This window comes from Notamacropus eugenii, chromosome 5 (genome assembly GCF_028372415.1).
Source record: "Notamacropus eugenii isolate mMacEug1 chromosome 5, mMacEug1.pri_v2, whole genome shotgun sequence".
In the NCBI taxonomy this organism is placed as follows: domain Eukaryota; kingdom Metazoa; phylum Chordata; class Mammalia; order Diprotodontia; family Macropodidae; genus Notamacropus; species Notamacropus eugenii.
In genome coordinates, this window is record NC_092876.1 from 372,496,644 (window position 1) to 372,523,686 (window position 27,043).

At 38.2% G+C, this 27,043-nt stretch overlaps 1 protein-coding gene across 24 annotated transcripts in view; it reads right to left on the minus strand.

Annotated features, from left to right (window-relative positions):
* Window positions 1–1,607: 1,607 nt before the first annotated feature.
* The window catches only part of REPS2 (RALBP1 associated Eps domain containing 2), a 268,261-nt gene continuing 242,825 nt past the window's right edge, over window positions 1,608–27,043 (minus strand). For 14 of the 24 annotated variants that reach the window (XM_072614244.1, XM_072614253.1, XM_072614242.1 and 11 more), the window contains 5 exons: window positions 21,268–21,306; window positions 12,201–12,287; window positions 10,526–10,659; window positions 8,737–8,842; window positions 1,608–2,460 (listed from right to left, as the gene is read on the minus strand). In XM_072614244.1, coding sequence (XP_072470345.1) covers window positions 2,392–2,460; window positions 8,737–8,842; window positions 10,526–10,659; window positions 12,201–12,287; window positions 21,268–21,306 — 435 coding nt within the window. In that variant the 3' untranslated portion in view covers window positions 1,608–2,391. The remainder of the gene's footprint in view (window positions 2,461–8,736; window positions 8,843–10,525; window positions 10,660–12,200; window positions 12,288–21,267; window positions 21,307–27,043) is intronic. The other 10 variants (XM_072614238.1, XM_072614235.1, XM_072614234.1 and 7 more) reach the window with 1 other exon arrangement.

Below are 27,043 nucleotides of genomic sequence, written 5' to 3' on the forward strand. Positions count from 1 at the left end.
GCGGTAGGAAGAGCTCTACTAGGTATTTTCTTTTTTCATGTGTGCGAGTATGCATGTGTATATATAAGCGTGTGTGTGTGTGTGTGTGTGTGTGTGTGTGTGTGTGTAGGTATGTGACTAGGTCCTCCTTTCTCATGAATGATCAGTAGGGAAATTTTAATCTGCTTCATTTTTCTTGATCTGGGCCACTCACCCCTCCTTAGCCAGCTACGTTGTGGCTCTCCATTCCTTGCCATTGGTGTTTGACTTAGTGTGGTCATCCAATCCAACTTTGCCCTACTGCAGCTCAGAACTCCCAACCACAAGCAATCCACTAGCCTCCACCTCCCCAGTAGTAGGGATTACAAGCATGCATCACCATAGGTGGTGATGGCTTTCAAAACAAACAAAAATAATGATCTTCAAATTCCACCAAATAAAATTCCTCAAATAGTCTGTGATTTCATTTGAGTGGGAGAAAAAATTCCCTCACAAAGACAATGATTGGTAAACTCATGCCCGAGACTGCTCCAGGTGAACAAAGTCTTATAAAAAAAATTTCTTCTGTCCAAAGTGCCTCACTATATTTATACTTAAGATTCAAACCCAAATGCCAGCATTTCCAGTGGAATTCTGGACTCCCCTTGCAACACACAGACAAACACACATAAGCACACACACCAAACATATCTTAGGAGTAACCAAGTAGGGTACATTAAGCAGTAAGAGAAAGAGAAATGTTCATGCTATTTGCAGCAGTGTGGCATTCAGCTAGACTCAACCTTAAATTGTAGCCCACTTTGAAGCAGGGCAGTTTTCTAAGAAAGGGGCCAGTTAGTTCACCTAAGTGCTTTTAAACTTCTTGTGTCCCTGTTCTTGTGACAGGTAGAGACAAAGCAGTCCTCTGGTGCTGACATCCAGTGGAGAAAGTGCCTATTTGAACTTCTGTGGGGCTAAAATAAGTGGAATTCAGCATTTTGTATCAACTGTCTTGGGGCAGCTAGGTGGTGCAGTGGATAGAGTACCAGTCCTGGAGTCAGGAAGACTCAACTGGATGAGTTCAAATTCAGTCTCACACACTGTGTGAACCCTGGACAAATCACTTAACCCTGTTTTCCTTAATTTCTCATCTATAAAATAAGCTGAAGAAGGAAATGGCAAACCACTTTGGTACCTTTGTCAAGAAAACCCTAAATAGTATCATGAAGAGTCAGACACGACTAAAATGACTGAATAACAAACATCAAATGTGTCTAGTACAAATGGCCTTGTCCTGGCTAGACTGAATCGAATTACATTCTAAGACCCCCACATTTTATCACTAATATGTGCAGTGATGTGTCTGGTGTAACCTTTGCCGTCATCCATCCCTTCTTACCATTCAATGTAATCCAGTGATATAGTCCAGGTTAATAAAAACACAGACCCAAATTAAACAGCAACTCTATTCCAGGAATGATCATATTGTACTGGTATTGACCATTTCTACTTTTTTTCTAGTCTGGATGTACTATCGCTTAAGCAAAGAACCATAAAGAGGAATTTGTCAGCCCAGACCATTTCTTGGACTGTCCTGTAGGTTTTTAACTTTGTACTTTTGTATATGCTGCATCTATATGGAATAAAAATGAAGATTTGGCAACTCTTTATTTAATTTTTTTCAGGTTAGAGCATAAAAAATCCATCTAATTTGACTATCCATCCTGATGAAATGAACCAGATACATATCAAATCTCTAGTTTATCTTGTGCTGTGTAATCATGGAGAGTCTCTGAGTGTCAATATAAAATAAGGATTATATAATTATCAATAGATATGAAATATAAATGGCACTCACCACAGTATCAATTTCTTGGCAAATGAGAATGGTGGGCATAGCTTCAGTATAAATTTGTTGCTATTCTTAGATTTATTTACTTAGCCATATAATATTATGCCCCAAGACAAGCCTACTGGAATCACATACCCAGGATACCAAAGCTAGCATATATGAATTATAAAGGCAATATAAAACAAACACCCTGACAGCAAGTAACAAGATTCCGTAGAAATCAGGAATTCTTTAAATAAATAATGCACTGAATTTATTAAAGGGCTAGGGAATTGGATTAATTTTTGGTGATGAATTCCATCCCTGAAGAAGTATTTGGGAATGGACGAACATGAGGCAAATTTCACTCTCTAGCCACAATCTCAAGTTTGAACATTGGCTGACGGACTTTTCCACCTGCATACAGAAACACAGGGATGGCAAGTGAGGCAGGAGGGTGGAAGAGGAACAGGATACACATGGCATTCCACTTCTCCCTGATTTTGACTCAGTCAGATATCTCTTTCCAGCGGATGTACTCCAACAGTGAAAAGGGAAGACCTCAGCACAGAGGTCAGCTACTCCCACTCTTTCCCCAAAGGTCACAAGACTGTGACTGGGCGAAGTTGTTCCAACTGGTTTTCCAAAGCAATTCGTTCTTGATGAACTTCCTAATCATCCAAAACAAAAAGAAACAAACAAAAAGTTATAAAGACGATATTTCTGGCTAAGGGTTCATCTCTGCTCCTATACCTGGTATGAAAAAGAAATATTTCTAGGAAGATATATGTATGGTTCATACTTAACTCAGATGTGTGGATTAGGAAGCATTAGAGTCAGTGATGGTGAAGGAATCCTTCTATCAGTAAGCATTTATAATTAGGCAGCTAGGTGTAAGAATGGATAGAGTACTGGATTTGGAGTTCCATGATCTGTATGATCCTACTAGACTAAGTTCCATAAGCGAAGGGACTGTGATTAATCCAGTCTTTAGTATCTCCTCTAGCATCTAGCACAATGTACACAGCAGGGACTTAATAAATGTACTAAATACTAGGTACTAAATAATTGTGTACACAACTCCGTTTCCTCATCTGTAAAATGAGGCCATAATGTCATCTACATTAAGCACCGGTTCTTGTTTCTGTCAGGATGAAAAGAGATATTTGTAAAGCACTTTGCAAACCTTAAAGTGCTATACAAATGGTAGCTCTTGTAATTATTTACTCTCTGGCAAGCACTGTGCTAGGTTCTGGGGAGGGAGGCAGGGAGGGAGGGAGGGAGGGAGGAAGGGAGGAAGGGAGAAAGGGAGAAAGGGAGGAAGGGAGGAAGGGAGGGAAGAGAAGAAGGGAGGGAGGGGAGGGAGGGAGGGAGGGAAGCAGGGAGGGAGGGAGGGAGGGATATTCCCTGCTGTCAAGGAGCTTACATTCTATTGGAGGAGACATAAGTATACATACAAAAATACATTTTTAAAAAGTGGGTATTACTAATGACAACCCCTTTGCACCTTCCTAAGAGCTATGAAAGGGTGTTCAAATCTTATTAACACAACCTCACTCCTAAATGGGAGTCATAGTTGAACTAACATAGCAATTTCCTCAGATTCAGATCTCACGCACAGTTTTCACGTCTTTTATGAACTTATATGTGTGTGTGTATATATATGTACATATTTACATATATACACACATAGAAATAATTATATATTATATAATATGCTAATTATATAATATATATTGCTTTTGTATCAAAATTATTTGGGGCAATTCATGAGGTAATTAGGTTCCATAGTGGATAGTTCCATATAGTGCCATAGTTCCTTAACTGTACTTGGAATCTAACAGACTTGAGTTTGAATCCTGCCTCAAATACTTGCTAGCTGTGTGACCCTGGGCATCACAACTTTTCTGAGCCTGTTTCCTCACCTGTAAATTTAAGGGTTTGACCTCTAAGGTCCCTTCCAACTCTAAATTTATGATTCTATACTCCCTGTTAGACTAAGCTTCATAAGAGAAGGGACTATGGCTAATCTAATCTTTCATATCTCCTCTAGCATCTATCACAATGTACTGTTCACAGTAGACACTTAATAAATGTTACATGAATTGAAACCAATATTCAGTCAAATTCTTTGCTGCCACCACCCAATGGTAAAAAGAGGGATAAAATTTTCTCCCAAGAATGAACCCATGTCTTGAATTTCTCTTTGCCCTCTCTGGCTTTTTCAGCAGGAGATAACGTCTTCCACCCTGTGCAATCCCACAGGGAAGATTCAGGTTCAGAATGAAATATTATCACACTGTGGAGGAAGGTCAGTATAAAATTATGCTAAGTAAAATCTGTAAGTATAGTTCATGCTATTTAGGGACATATTCAATTAAATTCCCAATACCTTCCATGTATACCAACTATCATCCCCCCTTTAATCTGTAGACCCATTCCCTGGGTCTGGATCCTTGGGTTAGAGTTCATCTTGACTAGGTCAATCAGAGGTGGGAAAATGAAAGGCAGCTTTCCAAACAGGAAGAGGAATAATAAGAAGTGGTTAGCATAATAAATAGGACTCTGGACTTGCAAGAAGAAACACCCATGTTCAAATCCTGCCTCATACACCTATTAGTTATGTGATCCTAAGCAAATCATCACTTAACTTCTCGGCAAAATGGGGGTAATAATAACCCCCTCTCTCCAAATCACTGAGAAGATCAAATGAGATAACAAATATAAAGTAATTTGCAGACCTTAAAGTAGTTTATAAATAGTAGCTATTTTTATTACTTATTGCTAATTGTGATTCTATGATGTAGTGGATAGAGCACTGGATCTGAAATCGGGCAGACCTGAGTTCAAATCCATCCTCAAAACACTTACTAGTTATGTTACCCTGGGCAAGTCACTTAACCTTTGCCTCAATTTCATCATCTGTAAAATGCAAATAGTGACAGCACCTGCCTCCTGGTATTGAGGTGGGGATCAAATGAGATAATAATTGTAAAGTGCCTGGTATGCAGTCATTGTTCAATGAGTCCTTGTGGCCTTCCTTCTTCTTTCCTTCCTTTTGGAAATAAGAAGGGTCCTTGCTTAGCCTCACTGGTGATATGCATATAAAGATAATGTGAGGAAAAGACCATGGGATCCTAGATTTAGAGACCACAGACTCCAAGCCCCTATTTTAGAACTGAGGAAACCAAGAGTCCTGTGACTCGACCGAGGCCATACAACCATTTGAACCCAGGCCATACTGACTCCAAATCCAGCATCCTATATACAACACCATGACCTCTGGGTAGAGTTCAGAATTCACTGTTTGGGGACTTAGCAGGGGCTCCTCTAAAATGCCTTGTTTGCAACCTGCATGCCCAGTAGTTGGGGGCATGGCTAGGAGACTTTAGTATATTAAAGAATTGAAGTTACAGAGCACTATTAAGAATGAGAAATAAAAAGACTTCAAAAGCTAAGTTTGCAAAATTAAAATATCAGAAGGTTTATAAAGTTTGTTATTTTTGATTGTACTTCGATTCATGTTTACTGTGAGGATGATAAGACATGATGTTTCAGCATCTATTGTTGTCCTAGAGAAGTCTGTTAGCAGGCTCAAGAATCAGGCCTCAATCTGAAGGCTCAGCTCAAGCACTCTACTGGCTGCAATCACAAGCCATGCATGCTGACCACACATCATAATGCAAAGGGCCAGGGTGGACAGTTTAGATACGACATAGTCCTTGCCCTCGAGGAGATTGTAGTCTAGTAGGAGAAGAAGGCACCAACACAGAGAGAGGCAAGCACTGGAGGATCAACCCAGATTCAAATGCTGCTTCTCTCTATACTTCCTGACTGGGTAACCCCTGACAAGCAGTTTTCCAGTGGGGAAAAGGTGGATAACAATAACTGCAGGACTCGTCTCTCACAGTTTTTTTTAAAAGTTAAATGAGATTATGCATGTAAACTGCTATGTAAAACCTCTGAGCTGATAGAGCTGCCAGCTACGATTAGCTGCAGAATATAGATTATAAGCTCCTTGAGGCTACGAATGGCTTTTCATTTTCGGTTTTTTGATTCCTGGGGTGCCGTAGCTTGGCACCTTGTATGTAAAGAGGTATTTAATAAATGCCTGAGGAATTCAATCATTCCTATGTATTTTATATATACATATATACGTATGTATGTATGTGTGTATGTGTGTGTGTATATATATGTATGTGTGTATGTGTGTGTGTGTATATAATAAATAACATATTTGCTATGGCATGCCTTTATATTTAATATATTACACATATATAACAAACATATTACGCATATATATGAAATAAGCGCATCGTAAATGTAGACTATACTCAACATATCAAGTGTGTGCATGAATAAAAACTGGCTGAATTGGCCCATTCTGTTGATATTAATTCAAAAATTTAACCATTTCTTAGCAAACGTATTTTTGGATATTATGTTTCATGGTCCAGGCCAGCCAATATGCACGCACACAAGCATAGACACATGCACATGCACACACACAGGAAGGGAAACTTGCCCAAGGTCATACAGTCAATAAGTACCAGAGCTGGAATTAGGGTCCAGGTCCTCTGACCTCCAGACTCAATGTTCTTCCCACTAATACAATACCTGGCACATGGTAGGCACTTAGTAAATGTTTATTGACTAACACACCGGGTTGTCTTTTACACACTAGTGAGCTGCATCTGAGACTAGAACTGAATTGTGAAGGATGGTTAAAATTCAGAGAGGAGGAAAAGGAGAGAAAGGATATTCATGAAAGTCAGAAATTGGCACTTAATCTGAACTAGAAGGAACCCTTGAGATCATCTAGTCTAGGTATTCTTAACTTGGGTGTGTATATACACACATGTATTCATGCATACATACGTATGTACATGCCTATATATACGAGTTAAATATACATGGATATAAATGATATCTAAACTATCAAACATACTGCATATACATACATAACGTACATATGTGGGTGGGTACATATAGAATAATTTATTTATTACATGGGGGCATATATATCATACATTGTATGTGTATACGTAAATATGCACTATATAAACTATCTCACACGTATCCCTGTATATACATACATATATATTTAATAACACGTATACATAGAGTGGGCATAGACATACATCTATAGAACATATACTTATATCTTGTATCTATGCATATATATTATATATACATATATAATGAACAAGCAGAGCTGTGTAGCACATCTAGAACTCAGGAAGCATTCATATCCAGCTAAGCAGCAGCACTGGTTAGAATCTTTAAAGACGTACATGCTTCCCAATTGATAAATGGCCAAAGGATAGGAATAGGCAGTTTTCAGATGAAGACATTAAAGCTATCTATAGTTATATGAAAAAAATGCTCTAAATCACTGTTGATTAGAGAAATGCAAATCAAAACAACTCTGAGGTGCCACATCACCACCTATCAGATTGGCTAACATGACAAAAGAGGAAAATGATAAATATTGGAGAAAATATAGGAAAATTGGAACATTAACGCATTGTTGGTGGAGTTGTGAACTGATCCAACCATTCTGGAGAACAATTTGGAACTATGCTCAAAGTGCTATAAAAATATACATAGTCTTTGACCCAGCAATACCACTCCCAGGTCTGTATCCTGAAGAGATCATAAAAAAGGGAGAAGAACCCACATGTACAAAAATATTTATAGCAGTTCTTTTTGTGGTGGCAAAGAATTAGAAATTGAGGAGATGTCCATCAATTGGGGAATGGCTGAACAAGTTGTGGTATATGAATAGTAATGGGTATATTATAATATAAAAATAACAATAGTAATGAAATACTATTGGGCTATAAGAAATGATGAGCAGGTGGATTTCAGAAAGACTACACGACCTGATGCTGAGTGAAATTAGCAGGACCAGGAGAACATTGTACACAGTAACAGCCACATGGTACGATGACTGGCTTTGACAGACTTAGCTCTTCTCAGCAAAGTAAGGACCTAAGACTGCTCCAAAAGACTTACAATGGAAAATGCTGTTCACATTCAGAGAAATAACGTTGGAGTCTGAATGCAGATGGAAACATACTATTTGCTCTCTTTTTCTTTTATTGCTTTGTTTCTTTCTCATGGTTCCTCCCATCGGTTCTAATTTTTCTTTACCTCATGACTAATGTGAAAATATGTTTATTATGAATGTATACGTAGAGCCTGTATCAGACTGTATGCCCTCTTGGGGAGGGAGGAAGAAAGGAAAGGAGAGGAAATTTAAAACTCAAAATCTTATGGAAGTGAATGTTGAAAACTAAAAATAAATAGTTATTAAAAAAAGACATATGCAGGTAAAGTACATGGAGCAGCATTTTTTGTATTACCAACCTTCTAACCCCCAGACATTTAGTCTGAAGGATATTAGACATTAGGGTATTAATTGTGAAGTCAGAAGGATGTTACTTAACTTCTTCTCCCCAAATATTTGGGAATGAATTTTTGGTAGTCAAGCCAAATCAATCAGCATTTATTAAGCACTTCCTCTGTGCCAGGAAAGGTACATCCCCCTTCCCTCCCTCTTTTTCACCCAAAGAGCCCATGGGGCACAACCAGGAGCAAAGAAAATTGTAAAGATTCAATTATGCTTCATGTCAGGAAACACTTTCTAAACAATTAGAACTGTCCAAAAGCGGAATGGGCTCCCTCACCCACAATAAGATGTTGCAATTAAAAGTTGGAAGTTTATTTGCTTGCGATCCTGTGGTTGAGATTTCCTTCTCTGGTATGATTGGACTAGGTGGCCACTGAAGTCTATTTTCCAACTCTGATATTCTTTGACATTGTGAGTCCAAGAACAAAGCTGCCAGTCTCACCCTTAAGAAAGGGATCAGTTCTGTGGGTACCCATGAAAAATACCTGGATGATCCAAGTCTAATGACCCAATTTTCAACACATCTCCTCACCTTAAGCTGCTGCTGGAGCTCGCTGTTCAACCTGGCTAGCACTGCATTGGCCTCCTTGTTTTTCCGTATAGCGGTCTGGATTGCCTTCTTCTGCTTAGAAGACTGTCTGCCAGAACAGAAGTAGAAAATAATTTAGTCAGAAAGGACTTTGAGACTTACTGAGCCAAGATCTCCATAATGATAATGTCCAATTATTTTTAAAAAATGAAACAAATGGCATTACAGGGCCAATAACAACTAAAAGAAATACCATCCCTTTTACATTTATAGAATATGAATATATCTGAGTTGCATATTTCATAACCTGAAGAGTAGCTACGTATTGGGACTGTTCAAAAACCTGGTCTTCCATGTATTCCAAGATATTTTAGTAAAAATAAAAAAATGTCTCTGACAAATTAGATTAATTGAAATGTTCCTTGTGTGTAAGTATCAGTGGCATTTAAAGAGCTCCTCATGCCCTTTGGACAAGTCTTAAGAAGAGAAGCAGGTTCCATGAAGAAGCAATTCTGTTAACACGTGCCTGGGTTATATTGCTTTCTTTCTTCATTACCAGAACCAACAGCATGAAAATGGTATTGTACGTGTGTGCCTGCATATCTGTGGGGCTTTAGAATTAATGCAAAGCATACCTATAGCAGTCAAGTATATTAAGTCCCTTGCAGATCCCCAGAAAAGAAGCTTGACCCCCTCTCCTAGCCATGATATCCACTTCCTTCACCCCGGCTTATCTCATTCCTAAGCAGGAAAGATCTGACTGTCAGGGTGGGGAGAGTCATGCAAATCACAGGGTATGTCACTTAATCACTATTTGCCTCAATTTCCAAATCTGTAAAGTGGAGATAATAAAAGTACCTGAAAGAATAATTGTAAAGCCCAATATCTGACACATAGTAGGCAGTACATAAATATTAGTTACTATTATTACTATTTATTAGCTAGCTGACCCTAGGCAAGTCATTTAACCTCTGCTTGCCTCAGTTTCCCCAACTGTAAATTGGGGATATAATAATAAAACCTACCTCCCAGGTTTGTTGTAAGGATCAAGTGAGAGAATTGTAAGAACTTAACCCAGTATCTGACACATAGTAGGCACTATGTAAATATTAGCTAATATTATTACTACTTATCAGCTATATGACCCTGAGCAAGTCACTTAACTTCTGCTTGCCTCAGTTTCCTCACTGACAAAATGAGGATAATAATAGCACCTACCTCCCAGTGTTGTAGTAAGGAACGAATGATAAAACAAGCGTAAAGCACTTTGCAAACCTTGAAGCATTATATAAATACTAGTCAATCTGAAACAGAAAATACTTCTAAGAAAAAAAATTAATCCCACTCCAATTGAAGTGGGTTTGACATCCATGTAAATAGCTTCTTATCCTAGTCAAAACAGGACATAACCCAGGAAAGTGGTAAAGAATGCTAACTTCCTTTATTTTTACCAGGTGCTAGAAATGCCACATGGCACATTGATACCCTGGACTCAAGTACCACCTCCGATATGCACTAGTTGAGTAATCTTAGGCAATGAGTTGCTCAACCTCTCAAGCAAGTCTTTAATTTTATTGGTTATTGCAAAGAAGATACTGATTTGTATTGATAAAAGGAGTTTTCCCACTGAAGTTCACAATACTGGTGAAATTACAGGTCTAGAACAAAAAGGATTAGTGGCCAGCCCTTTTAATTTGATGGGTTAGGGGGAGAAGAAAAGAACAGAGAAAGAAAGGGACAATATTAAAAGTTTCTAAAGCTGCCATTTCTTTTACTGATTTATTCTATTTACTTTTGGACTGGTGCATGTGGCTTCACAGTTGGCACATTTGATGTCCCACTCACAGAAGAAGGAGGCTCTTGGTTTTCCATTATTTGATTTTCAGGTCGTAATTTTCGACGAATGGGCTTTGATGGTGGCAGGTCCTGAGAAGAACAAACACAAAGACCACCACCATGCCAACACCCTTCAATTTCCAGCTTCCCACACGTCTACACACACATAGCCCCTCACATTCCCATACCGGAATGGCAATGTAATAATTAAAGGCACCTAGGAAAATTAGAGTAATCAATGAGAACTTGGATTCAGACCAAATGGATAGAGTGTTGGTCCTGGAATGGAGAAGACTCAGATTCACCTCCCACTACAGGCACTTACAATGTTTTTTCATTTGAGGGGATTTTTGCTAGGATCACAATAAAAAGCTGAAGGAGGATATGCTGGGGTGATTAAGGGCTGGCCTTGTATTGTCCAAAAGACTTGGGCTTAAGATCTGCCTCAGATAAAGACTGGCCATGTGATCCTGGGCAAGTCACTTAGCCTGTCTATGTCTCAGTCTCGTCACCTATAAATGCGAGGTGTGGATTCCACAACCACTAAAGGCTCTTTCAATTCAAAGTCTAGAATTGTATGGATGATGTTGTCCTTGTTTGAAAATTTTACTATTTCCTCAATGGATTATTAGGATTTTACTGAACTCAGAGAATACTTGATCTCTGCCCCATGTGGTGATGGGTTTTCTTTGTTTTTGTTTTCTAAGCCCGGTTCTGTCGTTCAGTCATTTACAGTAGTGTCTGATTCTGTGACCCCACTTAGGGTTTTCTTGGTAAAGACAGTGGAGTGGTTTGTCATTTCCTTCTCCAACTCATTTTACAGATAAGGAAAGTGAGGCTAAGAAGGTTAAGTGGATTGCCCTGGGGACACACAGTTAATAAGTGTCTGAAGCCAGATTTGAACTCAGGAAAAAGAGTCTCCTTGATTCCAGGCCTAGCATTCTATTCACTGCACCACCTAGCACCCAACAATAAAAATCACAAACTTTACCATACATATTTTTGGCTTTACATCTGCATATTCTTCATTGTTCTAACTCAATTATTAAGTGAAGGCATGTTAAGGACCATAGCGCTATCTAGAAGCAGTCATCTGAAACATTTCTAGAGAATCTGGGTAACCTCCATGATGGCTTAAATCTTCCTGACTTAGCACTAGGATGAACAGTTAGCTACTTTGGGTTAAAAACGAAGGGAACGATAATGACAGAAACTTAAAGGTCAGGCAAAACTGATTTCATGGCCTAAAAGGACAGAGCAGAATCTGCCATACTATGTAAGGGCAAGGAAATAAACAGGAGGAAAATATCTGGGGGAGCACAATGGGGGCCTTTTCAGAGCTTTCCAGACAATTTGCTCTTTTCAGAAGTGTGTCATTCTGGCCACAAGAAAGCAAAAACCTCTGAATCTACTCAAACCCAATTACTAGGCCGTCCCCTGAGCTTGGGAAAGGAAGGATCATTGGCAAGGCGGCCAGTAGTCACTGCACAACACAGGCCTATGTTGCTAAGATCCTGGCCTCTCCAAAAAGAATTTCCATGGTTCTAGAACATGAAACCACTTTGGTGAGTTGACAGAGTCAAGACACAGGGAATATCTCATGACGATAACATTAAGCATTCCAGTATTACCTTCTTCACAGGACTTCCACCCTCCTCCGTCTGGGAAGGAGTTCTGGTCAATTGAGGATGTAATTCAATCTCCGATACTTGGTCTGTCTACATGAATAAATCAGATGTTGTAATGTGCATACAAAAGCATAAGGGAACAAAACATTCTCAAACCTTGGTCACAAAGGGAAAAAAAATGAATTTATATCCCCAAAGATTCTCAAAAGCGGAGAGGTGGAAAAGAGTTTTAAAATTATGCATGTGCACACATACACACATACATACACACACACACACACACACACACACACACACACACACACAGACACACACACACACACACACACACACACACACACTGTTAAGGAATGTTAAGGGGTCCCTTGAACTTGTCTTTTTGAGTTGCCATGTTTTCCAGAAACATTGTACCCAGAGCATGCAGGAAACCCTGAATGTGTCAAAGATGAAGCTCCCTATCAACACCCCTGCCACAAGCTGACAAATTGTTTTTGTAGCTGAGACCTTTGTAGATAAATAGACCATCCTATCTCCACAGTCTAGTGGTTCCCAAGGGAAAAGAATGTGGCTTCTGCTGTTGCTTTGCTCCTCCCGTTCAGGAAGGGTTTTGTCCCTTTCCCACCTTTACAAATACAGACCTTTCTCCTTCCACTCCACGTCTCTTTAGGTGGAGATTCTGGTATCTCCTCTTTCCTCTGTCCTACTGTTATAAAAATGCAAACTCTTACATGGCTTATGAACTCTTTAAGTTCCACATGTATGTTCATTTCTCTTGTAATAAATCTAATTTTCACATAAGTTTCATGAAATTGTGATTGCCTGTTGACAACACACACATATATATACACAGAGATACAGATATGTAATAAATCACTCATATATAATAAATATATATTTAACATATAATCTATATACTACACACACACACACACACACACACACACATCAAACAGGTAAGGAAACTGACATGAGGTAGAGCAACTTCCCAAAAGCCACAAAGTAAGGAAAATCATGAGCAAAGGAGGGATCCCTTCCCCTTCATGTATCCCTTGATCAACGTTTTTCTCTTTTATTTTTGTTCTATATCTGTGATTTCATTGGTGCACGGAACTTACAAAGTGGAAATTTTTGTCACCAATGAAAGCTGGCATCTAGTCTACAACATAAAGACCTACAAAGTTGCCTGGGAGGCTGAGAGGTTATTAAATGGCTTGTTCAGAGTCACATAGCCAAGTCTATGTCAGAGCCAGGATTTGAACCCAAGTCTTGATTCTCCAGTGCCATTATTTTATCCAGTGTAAGATACTGCCTCTCATCTTTCTATTATGATGCTAAAAAAGAAAAAAAATGCCTAGAATGAGGAAACAGTGTCAGAAAACTAAAAAACCTGAAGTGTTATACCTACATCAAATATCAAGAGATTTGCCCTCAACCTCAGGGATACTCCATTTCCTGTTTACAGCTTTGATTCCCTTAAATTACACTGACATGATCAAATTGAAAACAAATGAACAGAAAAAAAAATCCAGACATAACAAGTATCACTTAAGATCAAGGATATGTGGTTGCTTTTTCCCTCAGAGAAATTTTTTTTAACAAAAGCACTTGTGGAAACTGTTTAGGGAAAAATGCAGCTGAATGTCCTATACAGAAGCAACTTTCCAGGATATTTATAGAACCATCTCCCTTATATACTCTAGGTATTCAAGCTTAGTGAGTAATGTACCAGTGACTCCACGCTGACCAAAGAGGGCACAGAACACTCAGCATATTCCCTACTGGCCACTCTATGATCTAGATTGTTTATTTTGCAGACCTAGACCTGGCAGAGGGAAGGCAGCACTTGCTTTCTGTCCATATTAAAAGAATGTTCCCACAGAAGCTCTGACATGTCACACTGGGTAGAGAAATTGATGGAAGTTTCTTATTTCACTTAGCACTCATTAATGACACATTTACCATACATAGACCCCGTTCTAACATGGCACAAATGTAGTTAAGATACTGACAATTTATACCGAGCCAGTGATACAGGAACTCATCTTCAGAGTCAGGAGACCCAGATTCCAGACTTTTTCCCCTTCTACTACTACTACTACTACCACCACCATTACTACTACTATTACTACTACTACTACTACCACTACTACTTCTAATACTCATTTTTTCTCTCTCTTTTTCACACACACACACACACACACACACACACACACACACACACACACACACACACACACACAGAGTCTGCATGTCCCTGGACAAGTCATTTAACCATGCAGTGCGTTCCAAGTGGCATAACAGATGATTCACCAGATTAGAGTCAGGTAGACTTAAGTCTGATTAGCTGTGTGATCCTGGGAAAGTCACTTAACCTCAATTTTCTCATCTGTAAAATGGGGATAATAATAGCACCTACTTCCCAGAGTTGTGAAAATAAGATAGGGAAGTACTTTGCAAACCTTAAAGTAAACCATAAAAGCTACCTACCATCATCCTCATAGCTTATGGCAGAGCCTTTGCAGAGCTACAGTGATAGGCTTGCCTCACTAGGAATTTGCTAAACCAGTGAAACCACAGTTCTGGTAAAATAAAATAAAATAAAATAAAAACCATGAAAACCTCTAGTTAGGTCAAGATCAACATTTCCCCTAGGCAATCCATTCTGCTTTAAGTTTAATTTTCTTACTGCCATTTACTTAAGATGAACAAGTCACACAGAGTCGGTAAAATCACACTCGTAAGCTACAGGTCTGGTGTTGACCAGTTTCTTGTTTTATCTGACACACATCTTTCCCTTCTGCCATCTATTCTTAGGTGTGTAAATCATTATTTTCCTTTATTTGCTCTTTGAAATTCCACTATACCCATCCTACTTGTGTAAGCAAAACCTATATGGGGTTGATGAAACTGATGTTCAGGGCTCACCAATGTTTTGGTCAGTGATGCCTTCCCTCTGCGTGTGATAAATGGCAGGTTTTCCTCTATTCTAAACTGGTGACTGTGATCGACAGTAGTGCCTATTAACAAGTCTGTGGACAATTTTTGTCACATTTCCCTTCATAGTTATCAATACTAGAATCCCCAAGTAGACCTTTTGATACGACAACCAACTAACAGGAGGTATGCTTTGAAAAATCCTCACATTTTCAGGCTTTTCATTATTGCATACAGACAAGAGTATGTCAAGCAACATGAGGTAGTTGCTAGAGAACTGGAAATCAGGAAACTTGGTTCAGGACCTGATTTTTATAATATATTAGTCATATCACAACTGGCAGTCATTGGACCACTGAGTGCATAAAGAAACTTTCTAAGATTATAAATAGAAGAATTGCAAATCTACATTGTTGGGGGAATTTCCATAACAGAAGTTCCCTTCATAAACAAAATTCACAAATCCCAATAAAAATACCCACCCCTCCCAAAAAAACCACAGAAAATAATGGAAAAACGGTGCCATGACGGGCAAGATTTCCAAGATGTCGTGTCTATGTTGAAGTTAAATGTTTGAACTTGTGTGGGACAAATAAAAATATTAGAATTGCTATTAATATCTGAATGCAATAATACCTTCCCACCAGCTTTATTCATGACAAAATGTACCTGCCAGTTTGTGGCATGCTAAGGAAACATACTTTTAGAAAAAGTCTACTATAGCTAAAAGTGAGCTTTCTTTAAAAAAAAAAAAAAAAACAAATTGTAAAATGACACAATCTCCTCCCTCCTCCATGCCTTTCTGAATGAATTTTCCTTCCAACACTACAACAAAAATCTGGAAAAATTAGTAGTTATCAACACTGGCAAGAATATGTAGCACTGGTTGTCATGGATGAAGACAACAGAGCTTAGCTAGTACCTAGAGATGGTGGAGCCACAAGCTCTATGCTGAGTAAGCTTCCTTAACAGCCACTTCTCTTGATGAGCACCAGTGGAGGGGCAGCCCCAAGCAATGCTCAGCACTGGACTCATCATCCAGGGAAAAGGATGAACTGAAAGGTTAGCAACTAACTGATGATGGCAATGTGGTAGAGGGAAAAAAATGCTAGATTTGGAAGTGGAGGAGTTGAGTTTAAGAAATCATCCAGGCACTGACCATAATTTACCCTGTATCTTATTTGTACAGAGTTATGTACATGTTGTCTTCTTCCTTTAAACTATGAGTTTTATGCGAGTTATTTCCTTTTTTTTATTTCCAGTGCTTAGCTTAGCATAGTGGTTGTCACATACTAGACATTTAATAAAAATTGATTGACTGCTGGATAAGGGAGAACTCATTGTTTCTAGGGGAAGCTCCTAGAATTATTTTTCTATTTTGTTTTTAATTTTTTTAATTAATGAAAATCCATCTTCTCTCCCTCTTATTTATTACCCCCACTTTTGAGAAAGAAAAACAAAACTCCCATTACAAATATATATAGTTAAGAAAATCCTTACATTGATCCTGTCCAAAAAAATCAAAATATATTTGTCTATCTGCACTCTGAGTCCATCACCTCTCTGTCAAGAATTAGGTATCATTTATATATAGCATCTCTCTTTGTAGTGGCCAAGAACTGGAAATCAAGGGAATGCTCATCAATCTGGGAATGGCTGAACAAGTTGTGGTAATGGAATACTATTGTGCTATAACAAATGATGAACAGAAAGACTTCAGAGAGACTGGAAAGACTTATATGAACTGATGCTGAGTGAAATGTGCAGAACCAGGATACACAGTAACAGCCAAAGTGTTCAAGGACTGTTTCTGATATACTTCGCCCTTCACAGCAATGCAAGGACCTAAAACATTCCCGAAGGACTCTTGAGGGAAAATGCCACCCACATCCAGAGAAAGAACTACAGAACTGGAATGCAGAATGAGGCGCACTATTTTCTCTTGTCTTATGTTTTGGTTTGGTTTTTCTCATGGTTTCTTCCAATTGTTTTAATTCTTGTATGCAACGTGACTAATGTGAAAATGTGTTTAGTAAGAATGTGTAGAACCCATATAAGATTGCATGCCATCTCAGGGAGGAATGGAAGAGGGAGGGGGAGAAAATTTAAGACTTATGAAATTGATTGTTGAAAACTGAAAACAAATAAATTAATTTTTTAAAAAAAGAATTAGGTATCATGCTACATCCTAAGTTCTCTAGAATTGTTGCTGATCATTATGTTGACTAGAATTCCTAGATCTTTCAAAGTCATGTGTTATTACAATATTGTTGTTATTATATAAATTATTCTGGTTCTTCTCACTTCACTCTGCATCAATTCAAATATGCCTTCTCCAGTTTCTCTCTATCTGTCCCCTTCATCACGTCTTATAACATAGTATTCTATCACATTTATATACCATAACTTATTCTATCATTTTCCAATGACAGGCATCCCCTCAGTCTCTAATTATTTGCCATCAAAAAAACAACTGCTTTAAATATTTTTATACATATGGAACGTTTTCCTCTTTCTTTGATCTCTTTGGGTATATAGGTAGTATCTCTGGGTCAAAGGGTACACACAATTTAATCAATTTTGGACATAGATCTAAACTACCTTCCTGAATGATTGGACTTATTCCTAACTCAACCAATAATGCATCAATGTATCTGTTTTCCCTGCAGCCCTTCTAGCATTTGTCATTTTCCATTTTTGTCAGCTTTGCCAAGCTGATGGGCAGAAGTTCATGGGATTAAAAAATCACTGATTTAGAGCTAGAAGCTATCTCAAACTCTATGTGGTCCAATCCCTTGTTTTATAACTGATGAAGTTGATGCACAAAGAGATGAGGTAATTTCCTTGAGGTCATGTAGGTTACATGGGTAATAAATAGAAGAGCAATGACTGGAATTCAGGTCCCAGGACTCAGTAAACTCCAGTGGCCCCTTATCACTTCCAAATCAAATTTAAAATCCTCTGTTTGGTATTCAATGCTCTTTATAACTTGCCACACCCACATAGCTACAAACATACATATGCTGCGCAGTCCCATGACATCAGCCTTCTGGATGTTCCTTGAACAAGACACTACATCTTCTGACTCAGGACATTTTTACATGCATTGAATGCTGGTCTCTGTCTCCTGACTTCCCTGGCTTCCTTCAAATCACACCTAAGTCCTGTCTTTTACAGGAAACCTTACCCGACCTACCTTCATTCTAGTACCTTCCTTCTGTTGGTCATTTTCAGTTTATCCTATACATGGCTTATTTGTACATAATGCTATCTCCCCCACTGGCCTGTGACCTACTTGAGAGGAGAGACAGCCTTTATGTTTCTTTGTATCCCCATTACTTAGCATAGTGTCTGGAATACAGTAGGTGCTTAATAACTGCTTACTGCCTAAAGGACGGATTGCAAATTCTTTCCAGTGTACCCTGCTAGTATCTTCCCTTTAAGATTACCTTCCATCTACTGAATATTCATCTTATTTCATAAGTTGTCTACCTATTAGAAAATGAGCTCCTTGAGGCTACAGACTGTTTTTGCTTTTCTTTGTATCCTCAGTGCTCAGCACAGAGCTCAGCACATAGTAAGTGCTTAATAAATGCCTACTGATTGGCTTGTTGCACTACCCTGCCTCATTTGATATAGCTTTAACTGTTATGAAACATATTCTGACATCCAGCCTAAATCAGTCACTTTGCAAGATGAAAGATGTTCATTCACAAGCCCTAGAGATGAGACTGGATAAAGCCTCTTCTGCTCTTGCCCAGAGATTACCAGGAGCAAGAAGTAAAATATTTTACCTAAATGTTAAATATTATGTCCCATCACTTTAGGCTCCTTCCCTTAACCAGCAACATGATTCCATTACTTCTAAGGTGGAGTGTTTGGTTCAGCGACCACAGTACAGAGTTTGGATTCCGATCTGGACTGTGGAACTTAAAAGGATTGAGAGACATAAATTCTGGGTAATTCAATCATTTTATTAATAAATGACTAATAATTAACCCATTTTAATAAAAGGGTGGTCATCTGGCTGTCTCTCTCTTAGACCAAAGACAATCACGGCAGCTGGCTCATAACTTATGTGTTCTTTTGGAAAAGGAGTGTTCAAAAGAATGACAATCAACTCTGATTGGTTAACAATTAATGAGAGAATGAATATTACAATAAGGGACTGGACCTGAATTTGATTATGTCATTTACTACTTAGTAGTAGGCAATCTATTCAAAGAATTTATCCCCACCCAAACCTGAATGGAACACAATGGTTGTTCCACGTGGGTGGGGTCTGGATAGAGGAGAAGGTTAGCTCAATTTTCAGTGACCGAGGTCTTGCAATGAAGATAAAAGGGTGAAATTAGAATCTCCCCAACTCGTTGGCTATTAATATTGATTTCTCTCAAGATGCAGACACAGTCACAAGCCAAAAGCAGACCCAGTCAGCTGCTCAATACCACAGTTGCTAACATGGGGGAAGAGGTAAAAAAGCAGGGTGAGAATAATACCTAAAGACTACTCTCTATTGTTGGGTAAAATGATTCATCTAGTAGGGAAGCAGAATCTTTCCTCTCTGCAGCTGCTGCTACTGTCAACCCCTTTTCTATATGTATCTGTTTACTGGTCTCTTTTAAAAGCCCCTGGGTACAAACATAATAAAATCTCTCATTCTAACATTTAAATCAGGCAACTGCAGCAACAATAACAAAATTTTTTTTCTTAAAAAAATGTCGGCACAAAGTGCTACGGCTCACGTTATACAACATAATACATACAAATAATTATACATACGTAAGCATACATATTTTCATAAATTATGAATTTATATAATACATATCTATAAATCTTATGTCAATGTAAATACGTTGATATAAAATATAAATAGCTACATGTATGTATGTATGTATGTATATATGTATGTATGTATGTATGCATGTGTATATATATATAAATAAACCTTACATGCAAATAACATGGGATAGATAGCAGTGTCAAGAGATGACTTCCTGACAAGATACTTGAACAATTGTCTGCCTAATTGCCAAGAACCATCCCTGAGGAATTACTGATCATTTCAGTCAATGAGGTTGGTGTATCTTGCCTGTCCTCTACTAAGCTGGAGAACAGAAGTTCAACACAAGGTAAAAAGACAAAAACTCACATCTTCTATAGTACTGTACCTTTTACAAAGTACTAACTCTGAGGTAAGCTCTTTTTTTTTCAAAAGGCTCCAAAGCTGTCTTGTTAATTCAAGGCCTCAGCACCTCTAGTTTGAACCTGAGCCAAAGGTTAAATGCCATAATGGATAAAGCATTGAACTAGGAGGCAGAAAAACTCGAGTTGGAATCTTCCCTCAAGATATTTTAGCAATTCTGTGACCCGGGGCAAGTCACTTAATTTCTTTGGGCCTCAGTATTCTGTAAAACAAAAGAGTTGGACTCAACAATCTAAAAGGTCCCTTTCAACTCTAAATCTAAGAACATGTGATCCCTCTAACTCTTCTCCCAGCTTCCAGTATCTCCCAGTTCCAATCAAATGGAAACTACAGTCAGATTAATTTTATTCTCTGGCTCAAAACCCTTCAATGGCTCCCCAGTGCCTACAATCTAAAATTCATATTATCTTAGCCAAACATTCAAGATTCCAAACTTTTTCTTTACTTTCGTTTCACTCCACATTGATCATTTGCCCCAATACAACCAGGCTCTTTCTTGCCCCCTCAATATTACCAGTATTTATTCCCAATTCAGATCCTACACATCCTTCAAGACCTACCCCAAATCCCATTTCTCCCACAAAACTTTCCTAATGACCACAGCCCCAAACTCTTTTCTAATTTCTCTAAACTTCCAAAGCACTTGTCCAAATTACTCATTTTGACACTTGCCTGTTTTATATGTCGTCTGTTTTATATGGATATATGTAACATCTTCCCAGTGGAGTTACTCTCCAGTAAATTACTGGAGGGTAACTATATATTGTTATATTGTTGACTGAATGGATATTAGAAACTAGGTAAAAGGGATAAATTCTGCAGTAGTTACATAAGACGTTACCTTTTGTAAATCTGGATGTAGCCAAATTTACCTTTGGGCAAATTAAAGCTATTGATTGTCTTGCTTGGAAAATCCCATGTGAAACGTACCTGGATACTACATTCCATAGACAAAGAAGTAGATGAATTCTAAGTAGAAGATAAGAGGTTACAACAGTCATATGATTCAGAAATGGGAAAAGAACACATCAAGTCTCAAACATTATTTGGAATTCTATGGAGCCATCCAGATTGTGACCATAATAGCAAAGAGCAAATAAATCCCCTGCTGTGGCCTCTAGCTATTTTTTCATGATTACCATCTTATTCTTCAAATCTTCACCTAAACCCTCATCCAAAAGTTCTGACTGGTTATCATTAGTTTTAAAAAAATCATTTCTAGAAACTGCACTTGTTCTCTGCTTTAGATCTGGGGTTTATTTCCTGATTTTCTTTTTTTTTTGCAATCTATGAAACTGCATAGTCAAGATCATCTGAAAAGGAGAAATAAAGCAAAGCCTTCGTCAGCATATTTATAATAACAAATACTGCATCTTGTCTATGAATGTTTCACAAAGGTGCTGAACTTCAAAGGGTAATAAAATCGAACCTGGAGAAAGTCTGCAGAATGTAACTCTCTAAATGAAGGAATTATTGTTTAAAATCATTCTTGAAGTCATTCTCAAAAGGAAGCTATCCTGAGGAAGGCAGCTACGTATAGAAAGAACTCTGGATTTAGCAATAAGAAACCTGATTTCAAATCTAGCCCCAGAAACACAGTGGCTATGTAACAATGGGGTTTTCTTCAGTTTTCCTCATCTATAAGGTGGGGATAATAATTCTAGCTCCAAACTGGGAGAAAGCACTTAGTAAATCTTAGAGGAATATAAAAATATGAGTCATCATGAATATAAAAGAATCCTGATCGAGTCAACCCAAAATCTTAAGTAAGTTAACAATAGCTCAAAGTCAACGGTATTTAAAGAACAAAACAAAATTATTGTCTGTTTTTGGAAGACCACCTACCAAGGAAACCATGGTAGAGAAAGACAAAGGGCAAGGAAAAACTCTCTAATGTGGGCTATCCAAAAGTGGAATGTGATGCCTTGGGAAGGAGTAGATTTTTCCTTGTAAGAACTCTCTAAGGGAAAGCTAAAATAACTCTTGAAGAAGGGATTACTTCATTAGGTCAACTAGATTGCTTCTGAGGATCTTTTCAACTATTGAAATTCTGTGACTGTGTTGTTTTGAGAAGCATTAAATAAAAGTAACTTCACAACAATAACTGCCAATTGATGTTTTCCTAAGTTCGGAGATAAGGAACAAAATAACATGGCATAGAGAGCAATGTTAAGAGATGATTTCCAGAAAAAGACACTTGAACAACTGTTTGCCTAAGGGCCAGGAACCATTACTTGTGAAGAGAAATACTGATCATTTCAGTCAAAAAGGAGGTTGGTATATCTTGCCTGGTCTTTATTCAGCTGGAGAACAGAAGTTCAACACAAGGTAAAAGGACAAAAACTCACATTTCTCTATGTACTGCCTTTTACAAAGTGCTTTTAGCCTTACAACACTTCTTAATTTTGTAACCATGGGCAAATGGGGATTTTGGTGGCATGGTGCATAGACTACCAGGACTGGAATCAGGAAGACCTGAGTTCAGATCAGACCTCAGACACTAACTGGAGGGCAAGTTACCTAACCCTGTTTGCCTCAGTTTCTGAATCTGTAAAATAAGATGGAAATGGCAAACCATTCCAGTATCTTTGCCAAAAAAAAAAAAACAAACCTTAAATGGGGGGGTCATCAAGAGTGGAACATGATTGAAAATGACTGAACTAATCATGGCCAAATTACTTGATGCTTCTAAACCTCAGTTTCCTTACCCATAAAATGCTTTTTGCCCATGGTCACATAGCTATTAAGTGCCAGAACTGAAATTAAAAATCCTGTCTTTTCCATATGATATGGAGAATGATCATTGGCTTAATACAGGAAGAGACTTAGAGGGCATCTAATCTAATCCCCAATTTATAAGTAATTTTAAAAAGTTGATTAAGTTCCCACACGTACAAAAGTATTTACAGCAGCTCTCTTTCTGGTGGCCAAGAACTGGAAATCAAGGGGATGCCCACCAACTGGAGAATGGCTGAACAAGTTGAGGTATATGAATGTAATGGAATACTACAGTGTTATAAGAAATGATGAACAGGAGGACTTCAGAGAGGCCTGGAAGGACTTACATGAACTGATGCTGAGTGAAAGAAGCAGAACCAGGAGAACATTGTACACAATAACAACCACAGTGTGCAAGGATTTTTTCTCGTAGACTTAACCCTTCACAGTAATGCAAGGATCTAAAACATTCCCAAAAGACTCTTGAGGCAAAATGCCATCCACATCCAGAGAAAGAACTATGGAATTGGAATGCAGAATATTTTCTCTTATGTTATGTTTTACTTTTTCTCATGGTTTCTTCCATTCATTTTAATTCTTCTATGCAACATGACTAATGTGAAAATGTGTTTAATAAGAATGTATGTGTGGAACCCATATAAGACTGCATGCCATCTTGGGGAGAGAGGTGGGAAGAAGGGGGAGAAAATCTAAGACTTATGGAACTGATTTTTGAAAACTGAAAACAAATAAGTTAATAATTTTTTTAAAAAGTGATTAAGTTAAACTGATCATGGTCATTCAGACACCAAATAGCATAGCTAGGAACCCTCCACATCTGAACAGTCACAAATTTCTAAGAACTTTCTCTGGCTTTCAAGTCTTCCTCTCTATTCCTATTGCAACCATTCTACTTCAGGTTCTTATCTCTTCTCATTCAGACTATATTATGGGAACTTTCTCACGGATCTTGCAGCTTCCAATCTATCCCTTCTCTAATCGATTGTCCTTAGGGCTGCCCATTATCAAAAAAAAAAAAAAAAAACCAACAAAATACCAACAACAACAACCAACAGAGGTGTAAGAATCCAGAAAAAGGTGGTCAATCGTGTTAAATGCTATAGAGACGTCAAGGAAGCAGAGAACTGAAAAAGGTCATTGGCTCTGGCAATGATGAGATCACTGGTTACTTTGGAGAGAGTTGTTTCATGTGGACGATGAGGACCGAAATCAGAAAAGTAAGTAAAAGGAAAGGAACAGAGTGAACAAGTCTAATCTTATTGATGAGTCAGCAGAGAAAATGAAGTTATCAGAGATAGAACTTGAGGGCATGACAGGGTCAAGTTAGGGGTCAAGTTGTTTGAGGATGGAGGAGACATAGAAAGAATGGATGACTGTGAGGGCAATCTGTTCATACCCTTTAACTAGGGATCTAACCACTGAGCATGGACTCTGGAAGGTCAAATATTCATATTTTGCTATTTTGGGTGGCAGCAAAAGACTGGAAACAAAGTGAGTGCCTATCACTTGAGGAAAGGATGAACAAATTGGAGTATTTGAAAATAGCAGAATACTACTATGATGAGAGAAGTAACAAACAGAAATATCTCAAGAGAAACTTCAGGAGACTAGTACCAACTCATAATTTAGGGTGAAGTAAACAGAACTTGGTGGAGCAGTGGACACAGCACTAGGCCTGAACTCCTGAAAACATAAGTTCAAATCCAGGCTCAACCACTTATGAATTGTGCAACCCTGGGTAAATCATTTAACCTCTGTTTGCCTCACTTTCCTCATCTGTAAAATGAGTGTAACCAATAGCTTTTACCTCCCAGGGTCGTTGTGAGGATCAAATAAGATAATAATTGTAAAGTGCTTAGCAGTGTGCCTGGCACATAATAAATGCTATATAAATGTTAGCTATTCTTATTAATACACATGATGATAACAGTGGCATAACAAAAACTACACCAAGAGACGGCCAAATCCTGATGAACTGTAACGACTAATAACAGCCCAAGAGAACAGATGACAAAATATGCCTCTCTCCTGTCACTGGAGATGTGGGGGCCCAGAGGTAAAGGAAGGTAAATATACCCTTTCAGCTGTATAGGATGCTTTTGTAGAACTATTTTTCTTGCTTAAAATGAAAGATACAATGGTGGCACAGTGTGTGTTTTGCACGCGCGTGTGTGTCTGTGTCTATGTGTGCGTGTTGGTGGGGGGATCTATTGAGAAATGACTGATAAGAAAAGAAAAGGCATTCAGAAAACATCTTTTTAAAAGTAACATCATGTTAAAAAAAAGGTAACCTTAAGAGGGCCAAATCAATACAACTTATTGAGTACTTATGGTGGGCAAAGCCCTGCACTAAAGGATTTTAGACGTCCTCTGTGTGTGTATAATTTTTTAAAGTAATTTTTATCTTAGAAGTAACAAGCAAGTAAGTATTCATTGTTGCTCAGTTGTTTTTCCACTCCTGTCCAACTCTCTGTGACTTCATTTGGGGTTATCTTGGCAAAGATACCAAAGTGGTTTGCTATTTCCTTCTCCAGCTCATTTTACAGATGAGGAAACTGAGGCAATCAGGGTGAAGTGACTTGCCCAGGGTCACACAGCTAGTAAGTGTCTGAGACCAGATCTGAACTCAAAAAGATGAGCCTTTATGACTTAAGGCCTGGCACTCTCTCCACTGTACCACCTAGCAGCCCTTAGCCACAAGGCACTGTTCTTTGAAGAATAATGAAGAACAGGAGAGATGTCACAGGGCTAAACTAATAATAATTCACTATATTTTACATATATACTATATATATAACAAATATGTAATAATTAATAATAATAAACACTTTACAAATATTATCTCACTTAATGTTCATAGTGACCTTTAGAGATAGGTGCTATTGTCCCCATTTTATCAATGGAAAAATGAGGCTAATAGAGATTAAGCAACTTGCCCAGGGTCACACAGCCTATAAGGTTTTTTTTGTTTTTTTTTTCTTTTTAAATTTATTTAAGTTTTCAACATTCATTTCCACAAAATTTTGGGTTCCAAATTTTCTCCCCATTTCTCCCCACCCAAAAATGCCGAGCATTCTAATTACCCCTATCACCAATCTGCCCTCCCTTCTAACATCCCTCCCTTCCCTTATCTCCATCTTCTCTTTTGTCCTGTAGGGCAAGATAACTTTCTATACCCCATTACTTGTATTTCTTATTTCCTAGTTGCAAGAACAATACTCAACAGCTGTTCCTAAAACTTTGAGTTCCAACTTGTCTTCTTCCCTCCCTCCTCACCCACTCCCTTTGGGAAGGCAAGCAATTCAATATAGGCCATATCTGTGTAGTTTTGCAAATGACTTCCATAATAGTCGTGTTGTGTACGACTAACTATAATTCCCTCCATCCTATCCTGCCCCCCATTTCTTCTGCTCTCTCTTTTGACCCTATCCCTTCCCAAGAGTGTTAACTTCTAATTGCTCCCTCCTTCCATTGCCCTTCTTTCCATCATTTTTTAAAGATATGATCCCATCCTATTCAATTCACCCTGTGCTCTCTGTCTCTCTCTCTATGTATGTGTATGTGTGTATAATTCCTCCAACTACCCAGACACTGAAAAAAGTTTTCAAGAGTTATAAATATTGTCTTTCCATGTAGGAATGCAAACAGTTCAACTTTAGTAAGTTCCTTATGACTTCTCTTTTCTGTTTACCTTTTCATGCTTCTCTTCATTCTTGTGTTTGAAAGTCAAATTTTCTTTTCAGCTCTGGTCTTTTCATCAAGAATGCTTGAAAGTCCTCTGTTTCACTGAATGACCATTTCTTCCCCTCAAGTATTACACTCAGTTTTGCTGCGTAGGTGATTCTTGGTTTTAGTCCTAGTTCCTTTGACTTCTGGAATATAATATTCCACGTCCTTCTATCTCTTAATGTAGAGGCTGCTAGATCTTGTGTTATCTTGATTGTATTTCCACAATACTTGAACTTCT